Source organism: Odontomachus brunneus, unplaced genomic scaffold (assembly GCF_010583005.1).
Source record: "Odontomachus brunneus isolate Ranch 3 - 2012 unplaced genomic scaffold, Obru_v1 Obru_scaffold_177, whole genome shotgun sequence".
NCBI classification, from domain to species: domain Eukaryota; kingdom Metazoa; phylum Arthropoda; class Insecta; order Hymenoptera; family Formicidae; genus Odontomachus; species Odontomachus brunneus.
In genome coordinates this window covers 705,108-714,470 of record NW_022639627.1, presented here as the reverse complement: position 1 = coordinate 714,470, position 9,363 = coordinate 705,108, and the positions used below count along the sequence as shown (strand labels likewise).

General features: G+C 44.0%; 1 protein-coding gene across 1 annotated transcript in view; it reads right to left on the bottom strand.

The window, feature by feature from the left end:
- Positions 1–8,373: 8,373 nt before the first annotated feature.
- Positions 8,374–9,363, bottom strand: part of LOC116851521 — a 146,590-nt gene continuing 145,600 nt past the window's right edge. The window contains exon 4 of the mRNA XM_032830984.1: positions 8,374–8,890. Coding sequence (XP_032686875.1) covers positions 8,395–8,890 — 496 coding nt within the window. The 3' untranslated portion in view covers positions 8,374–8,394. The remainder of the gene's footprint in view (positions 8,891–9,363) is intronic.

The following is a 9,363-nucleotide window of genomic DNA, read 5'->3' as shown; positions in this document are numbered from 1 at the left end:
AACGAATACGACGGTGTCAGCGAGTAAACGAGCGCGACGAATGAATGTTAGAATAAAACGCGCGCGTTTTGTGGGAACGAACGAGGGCTCGATCGCGGTTCGACTTGTCGTACGTACGAACTAATAAGCGCGAACGTGCGTGTCGTTATACGAGTATACTCCTAGAATGTTCCTATTATTTTTCTGCGCATGTAATCGTCCGTCGGCGCGTCCCATCGTTCTCGCTGCCGCCTTGTCTCGCTCATTACGAATTGCCGCCCGCGAATCAGTCGGGATCGGCGATATAATTGCGATAGCGGTAATCTCACTTCGCTCGAATTTTACGAGCTGCGTCATTTGAAACCGATCAATGTAGAAGTTTTGTAAGACGACGATTCGTCCTTTCGATCGAGGAGTGCGTAAGTCTCTAAGTGAGTCTCTTTTCTCGATTTCGTCTCGACTCGGGCTTTTTGAGTTGACGCTGCAGATTTTTCTCTCCTGTCAGAAATATCGGCTAGACTTTCCTTCTCTCACGCGCGCGTTTCGCGTTACGTAATAAGAGCGTTCACGCTGCGCCAACACTGCTGACGTGCGGTTATCGCGAAAAGGAAATTAATCTGAATTGTCGAGCCAGCTGCGCGAGGAATTTAATATATAAGTCTGGCCTGTGTGTGTGTGTGTGTTAGTGTGTGTGTATGATATGTATATCCGCGCGCAATAAGTAAGTAAGTAAGTAAGTATGTCGTGGACCACTTATCGTTCGTGATATCGTCTACTCTTCGCTACGTATCTCCGTTCAAGTTCTACTGCAGCTTCTCAAGTATCATGAGAATTATTGACAAAACTCCCGCTACAACTCAGCAGCAGCGTCGAAGTTAACGACACGAAAGTTATCGGCACACGAACAAACGCGATGAGAGATAAGCGGCTTGATAAACTACCGGCAAATATCGTCTAAATTTTTTCAGATCTGGAATCGTAATATCGGAATATCAGAATACACCATTCGAATCTGCAGCGTCGCGCTGAAGAAAAAAAAAACAACCGACATCTAACTCCAAATTCCGATCAATAGTGCGATTCTGTAACTCCTTATTGCAGTTAACGACAGTCTCGTTATCGTTGCGCAGCTTTTCTACAGTATGAAAAAGCTGCGCAATGATAACGAAACTACCATTAATGAGTTACAGAATCGCACTACTGGGTATCTCACTTGAAACAAGTTCCAAGCAACGACTGTCAGTACGAGTCTGAATCTCAAGCTTCGCAATGACAAAGTCGAAATCCAAATTATCTCGCGAAAAGGAAATTAATCTGAATTGTCGAAACTAGCTGCGCGAGGAATTTAATATATAAGTCTGTGCCTGTGTGTGTGTGTACATATATATGTATATATGTGTATGTGTATATACACATATATATGTATATATGTGTATATATGTGTGTGTGTATATATATATATGTATCAGTACGAGCCTGAATCTCAAGCTTCTCAATGACAAAGTCGAAATCCAAATTATCTACTAAACACCGTCGTGACACTTTGCAACTTACAGATCGCGCGAAGGTAGCAATAATAACGAACAGTCAAATGTAAAAAACGATGAACGCACTCCTCAAGATCGGCTTTTCAAAGTTCTTCGTTCAATGTTCTTCCCGTGTGACGATAGACACGCGTTGATATCCCCGAACGTGTCGAAGCGGAAGCGTCGAGGATCGCGCGGACGGGCAAACATTCGATCTTCATCGTGACGATGAGATCAGGTGCGATTGTCAGAGCTGCTGCTATATACGCCTGTCACGAGCGCGTTCGAGTAGAAAGTTTCGGTTCGGAAGGAGCGCTTGTTTGTTTTTTTATTTTTTTTTTAATCCTGCGAATACACTGTCCTACACGCTGAAGGATGCTGAGAAAATCTTGTCGCTACACACAGGCAGGACCGACGTAATCCCAATGAAATTGACTGCAGTACTAATACACCGATTGCGCGCTCGCGCGCACATTGTTACGAGCTACTATTGCGAGAGCCTGGTCCTTTCGGAGCTTTACGTTACGTCATGTTACCCCGGCGACACCTTCGTGCCACTCTTCGTCGGGGATCCCGAATACTTTCAATTGTACAATCGTGTGTCTCGCGCGATCACCAATATCAGTCGAAGGGCTCATTTTCAATCTTTGTCTTAAATCTATTATTTCAAGAGAAGAAAAGAAACGATGTGAGCTTGTGAGCTTATCGCGAGCTTCCCGCCGTCACTCTCGGCTTGTTCTTCATTGTGAATCCGGGACGGACCTCGGGGAAATAAGCCTCTCAATCTCGCGGCGAGATGGATGCTTCTTATTGAAACGAACGACTCTTTCGTGGATCAGAACCAAAGCACGTTTTAACGAACGACAATATGCGAGCGACGTCGCATTGTGTGCCGTCTGGTGATCGATAACGCGTGGACCGGCACGCGCAGAGAAGCGCGGAACAAACCAGCAAAACCGGGGACAAATTTTTCTCAAGAACGACATAATTCGCAGATTAAAGCCGAACGCGCGATAAAACGACACGTTGGCGCGCAAACTTGTTAATACACGTCCCGCCATCAATTAGTCGAATCGTTGACACAGAGCGCCGGATCCTCGGGATTTTCGAGGGATTTTGCGAGACCTACCTACGTGGGAGAAAGATACTTTGCTTCTTCTACTAAAATTTTGATACATGCAGTACATACGTACGCTCAACTGCTTCGGACAAAGATAACGCAACGCGCCGATTGAAAATACAGACTTTTCGAAACGGCCGCGATTTCGGAAATGGCCGACGAGAATATGGCTCGCCGACGGCGGTTTCGGTGTTAACGAATTGTTGTAGATTGACGTGCGCCGCGTATGCTGTGTATGTCGGACGAGATTTTAGATATGAGCGATGCGCGGATCACCTGAGGGCACACACATCACGACGCGGTTTTGGCTATATGTAAACGTGTATGTGTTCGCGAAGTACGCTCGTTGTGCAAACCGGCGATACTGTATCGATCAAATGTTACCTGCTGGTGTCGTAGATACGCACACACTCATACACATACGCGCGCACACACATGTATATGCATGTATATATACACGAAAATGTACAGCTATGTGCATTTCGGTTATGTGGTGCCCGCATGTGCCAGAAAGTATCGTCGCGACGGGGTGAGGTGGAAATTATTGCATCGTTCTAACGGGGGAGAATAAAGTCCAATCGAAGCGCGCCGGAACGAGAGAGAAACCGTGAAATTCCGCAGTCAGGGCGAGTGCAGTTTTTCTTATTATTGGGTGACGTCCAATGCTATTCGGGTCTCTTGTAATTCACGGTATAACGTGATGTATGCACTTCGAACTTTGGCATGTACACTGAGAAACTTTGAATGTACACTGAGAAAATAAATGTTTGGTATTTGTAACTACAGTCACACAGTGAAAGAATTACAGTCATGAGATGCAATTTTTGTAGCAATAGTTACTGTAGCGTTAATGGCGATAATCTTATATGCATATTGCCATTATTACATTTTTGTTACAACAACAGGAAGATGTAATTGTCACGCCGTCATCAATTCTAATTTTAGTGACATTAACCATTTTTTCTCTCAGTGTACGTTAGACAAATAATTTTGGACACTTTAGAGCGACATTGCAGCCTGTATTAATAGTCGTTATTTGAGACTTGTAAGTATCTCCTACTTACAATTAGATCTGAATTTAGAGTTAGATTTGAGTTTCCTATTTGAAACGTATAATATGACGTTACATTGCAATCGCGATTCAATTTTGAAAAACTCATATCTAACTCTAAATCCAAATCTAATTAGCTCACTTGAGACTATTTCAAGTAACGATTGTTAATACAGGCGCATATGACATTAATACATGAAATTCTCGCGGATATATATTCACGCGTGATTTGCGGTTGAATGTGGAACGAATGAACAAATAATGAATTGCATAGTGAAAGAATTATTATCAGAAGAATCAATTTTGTAGCAAGTGTAGTTCTTCTTTTTGTTTTAACAAAGATGTAGTAGCAACATTATATATATACAATATAGTATTACATATATAATACTACTATATTGTTATTACTACATTTTTGTTAAAACAACAAAAAGATGTAGTTGATGCCGAAAATAAATGTCATTTTAATATTGTTATCCATTTTTCTGTCTCAGCGGAATGTTTGACATTTTGGAACGAAATCCTTACGGATATTTATCTGCATACAAATCGCGGTTGAATGTAAAACGAATAATCAAACAAGACAAGGGAGTTCTCAGTGACTAGGGAAGAAGATAAGCGGACAAGAAATTCCAGTCGCGACCAAATAAAGCGAGGAAAGTGCTTCGAGTGCTGTGCGTAACTGTGCGTGCATGCGGCAGGTACGCGAACACCGGCAGGTATGCGATAATCGTGGATGTATCGAATGACACGAATTCATCGTGTTTCACATACGTCTTACGAATGTACTTCTATATCGCACACATTTCGTTTCGGCTTTGGAAAAATTGCGAATCGCGAGACAGCGGAGCTATGATAGTCGCGAAGGGAGACACTTTCTTACTTCCGCAGAGCGGAATAAATTTTTCCCGAGTGAAAACTGGAAACGTTTGTATAATTGTTTCTTTTCCTTACACGCACCGTGGACGTTCGGTGATAAAATCGAGATATGAAGTCAACAGTTCCGAACAGCTTAGTGGAACACCTAAGAAACGAAGATTAATGGAGAGCGAGCGCTGATTTTTCCGACGAGAACGTCATGATCCAGCGACACGGAAAGCTCTCGAGAACATCGAAAACGTAAACATGGAAGAAAACAGCAGTTAATAGGTTTCCAAACTCACTCTGCTCTCCGCTCACCAAATCATTTTCATCTCGAACAGAGGCTTCATCGGCGAAAGAAGTGTACGCGGTACAGTGGCAAATAAATGAGACGGCAACGCATCTCTTCCCGCCAGTTATTCGCGTACGGGCTCGACGTCTACGTGGCGATGCACCGATACTGAGAGACTCTCCGTTCGTACGCGACAAATAGGAAATTAAGTGACAAACACGCGACACGGCAGCGGCGGCGCGAGCTCTCGGCTCTGCAGCCTCTTTTATATGTGTCACCTGCGTCCAGGTGCGAGAACGTGCGGGCGAGCCTTTGGAAAAGTAACACGAGGCGATTCTGACTGATGGCGTCGAGCTCGTGAATATGTAACAGTGTAGAAGAGTGGTGCGATGGCTCGCTCGCTTTTTCCTCATCATCGTCATTTCTTCCCACCATTTTGCCCCGATCGTATAGCTCCTTCTAAATCAAATCTCAAAATGGATGCTCGCGCCGCCGACCGTGTCGGTGCTCCCCCCAGCTGCGTATGATGCCATTGTTTCTGACTTTGATTAGTTTCTAGGTTTCAGCTGTCGCGTGACGCGCTGTCCGCTCGAGAACGGTCGATTGATTCGTCCGCGATGCTCGAAAGACCAGCGAATTAAACAGAATTTACTCCAGGAATCCTAAATTTCCTTCATCTGCTTGATGTCATAAATCAGCTTCGAGAACTCTGGAATTTTATTTGACAATTTATCTACACGGAGAAAATTTCATAAGTAAAAATTACGTTAAGAATATGTTTCTTTTCGCAACATTTTTTGCAAAGAAGCTGGATTATGAAGTGAGAAAAGTCGCTTGAAGTGAGAAGGCCGATAATAAGTGCTGCTAAGCTCCGAATCTGTGAATATTACTGAACTACTCTTGTAATGTTCGACGTGTGCATCCTAAATCTATATATATATATATATATATATATATATATATATATATATATATATATATATATATATATATATATATATATATATATATATATATATATATATATATATATATATATATATATATATATATATATATATATATATATATATATATATATATATATATATATTAAAATTTACAAGTATAAATAATAATACGTGTGATGCAACGAGTTATATCTTAAAATCTGCTACATTCATATTGCAATATTCGTTATAAACGTAGTATTCCCCTATTAAATATAATTGCACAAAAATTGTCAAATTTCTTCTTTATTGTAATAAAATTTGCTTATCTTGTATAAAACACTCGAGCAATTGCAATAATTTTATAATAAAAAGTCAAACGTAAATAATAAATATCTTTTAAATATATAGTGTAATCTCAGTCATAATCTCTCTGTGTGGATCTGAGATTACAAAAACTCGATTGCAATTTTTACTATAACATTTTCTCCGTATATTATTGATTTATTAACGCTGTATATTACGCGTTTCTCGACAGAGCGTGAAATAACGAGGATTATCGTAACATACACACACGATGAAACGAAGTCCGCGCATAAGTTATACTCGGCGCACGAGTGTAAGTAACTGCCTGGGAAAATGTAGAATTCAAATTTGCGGAATATATATTCTCGCGTCTTGCATATTTCTCTCCGTTATTCTCGTTAATTCGCGTGTCCCTCAAATCGCTGCGAAGCTAACTGACTCAACCTGTTCGTGAAATATTAATATATGACGGCGATAGCTCGAACGGAAACGTAAAGTCCCGTAACGATGGTATTTTTTTTTATGTTCGTAGTAAAAAGGTCAATCTGAAGGGGGCGAAGTCGACTAGAGCGTCCGGGTGAGATTTATTCGTACCCAGCGACGGCATTACGCGCATCGCGAGGCAGCCTTCAAGGGCCCTTTTTCTCTTCCTCTCCTTTCCATTCTCTCGTTCTCCCGCTTTCTCCTATCCTTCCTCGTTCACTTGTTCGCTTATGTAACATCGACTGTACTCTAAAGTTCTGTTTAATATATGTACTACGATAATTACAGTATTGTTACTCGGCTTGGCTTGACTATGCCAACGCGCGTTCTTCTTATTTTCACGGCGATGTACACAATAGGTGAAAAAGTCTTTAGAGGAAAATAGGTTCTTTAGTAAATTGACAAGTAGATAGATTCGTGTTCGTGTACAGATCTGTCGTGTATGTAGGCGTAGATGTGTGTGGTTTATGTGTGCGCGCGGTCTCGCGCGCCTATGTGCGTGTGTGTACGTGTGTGTATATGTGTGTGTTATGTGTTCGTGTAAGTAGGTGTACAGTCGAGGAGAACACGGTCCTAGACTCACCCTACGATCCTCTTTCCCCGTTCCTTTTGCTCCCCATCGTGTTCCCGCGTTATATCTCTACGGGATGTTCCGTCTCATAAAATCGGCACGGCGATCTCTTAAACCAGGAACGATTCGCAAACACGTCTCCGTTCATTTTCCGGGGAAGATACATACGACGCGTATACCATGTATTCTTTTGCATCCCCTCTGACGTGTGCGTCGAAAGAAAAGGTACATTTTCTGTACGGGGACGTGTATTCCTTGAAGTGTCACGAGATTTTTGCGATTCTGATACAACACGTTCCTCGATACTGAAGGAAATTCAACAGAAACAAATCTATTCGACTCGCTGCCGTCCAACTGCGCCGTTAAATTCCCAGCAAGCGATTGAACGAAGAGGCACAGTTTACAGAATAAGCAAGAAGAAGTGCAAATTATAGGAAGAAACGCAACTCCCAATGCTCAAAGAGAGGGATGCGCGAGATGCAAAAGAAACACGGTCTCGGGTGTGTACGCGTTGTACGTGTTCGTACAGCAAGACTACAGCAACACTACACCTCGGATCGTTACGTCCTCGATATTACATACATATCCTCCCGAATCCGGCGGATATCGACACCGACTACGTGAGACAGAACGCGCAGTATACGCGGCCCAGAGTTCCAGATTGCATTCCCGCGCGAGTTCGCCCACTCCCGACGCGATCGCGTCGGCTCTCGGAGCGGCCGTCGTAATCTCAGAGAGGGTCGCTCCGTCTGGCGGCCATTTTCGCCGCTCTGGAGGCCAAAGCGCCCAAGGAGCACACCAGACCCGTCAGCGTTTCCCAGAATGTTGTCCTACGTCGTTTGTGCGTCGCTTGACCCACGTAGCCCAGATGATAGCCGGCATACCGATCGTTGCTGGTGGCGGATGCGCGGCTTTCATAGAAGACGCCGTTGCTGGACCTGGGTTGCTGTAGGATGCTGTGGCGATGCTCCGGACCGCCGCGATCGACGCTCCTCTTGGGCGAGGAGATGCTGCCGCTGCCACTGCCACTGCCACTGCCACTGCCGCTGCCACTGCCGCTGCCGCTGCCGCTGCTGTGTCGATGTTGTTGATGCCGTTCCTCGTAGAAATGTTGCTGCAGCTGCACGTTGCTCAAACGCCGGTCCATTATCCTGACCAGGTTCTGATGCACCCGTTGATCGTCCTCCTGCACCGTCGCCGGCAGTTGACGTTGGCAAGCAGCAACGACAACGCCGGCGACTGGTGGCGTCGGTGACAGTAACTCGTGTTCCACTTGTCAGGCGTATTCGGTGTCGCTGGACGCCGATCGCTCGAGGTGAGTTGGATGGCTCATCGAGTGGTGCTGCTGGTTGGAGTGTTGTTGTTGCTGCTGCTGATGCTGTTGCTGCTGCTGCTGCGCTTGGGCGTATGCCAGGCTCTTCTGGTAGCTGAAAAGCTGCCGTTCCAGGCTGTAGTTTTCCGCTTGCAGCGACGCGATTTCGCGGCGCATCTGCTGATTGTGAACGCGGCATACGTCGTCGTATTTGTGATAGGTCGCTTGGAAGAGCAGATGACTCTCGTTCCACTCCAGCCGGACCTTCAGCTGACCCTTGTCCGTGAGGAATGGACAGTGATTATCCTTCACTTCGTTCATGTCTAGGCTAGTCTCCATGATGATACCTTCGTCGGCGGACTCCTGAGCGTAGTAGCGGCTGAACGGTGCGCCGGGCAGTCTGATCGCCACGAGGTTTGGTCCCTCGCTTTTCAGCAAGTATGCCGACCAACTGACGTACCTGCGTGGACAGAATCGTTCTCGTAGAATACTCATTATTTGGGAGCAAACACTCAAAATACAAACAAGTTTGATACATTAAACGAGAAATCATTGGAATGTTGGGTCACTATAAAAAAAATTCAGATGGCCTCGTTTCATGATGGATAAATACGATCGGATTGATACTGACATTCAGGAAAGATCTCAAATACCATGATGCATATTTTAATTGCTTTTTTATCGTGTTTTCTTATTAGGTGTACAACTTTGCTTCCGCTGTTTTCCTATAGATGGCTTTAGCGGTAAGTGGTGGTCGAAATAAATAGATCATAGACGTCATACAATAAACTTGGGCATCTGTCAACATAACCCTATAGAAACATTAGTCGATTTGTGTCTGCATCATAAAGTTATTCTCGATTGAAAATGTCAGTTTACGAGCCAAATTCTCGTCATTTGCGGGAGGTTTTAATTTTCTGCTTCAATATGAAG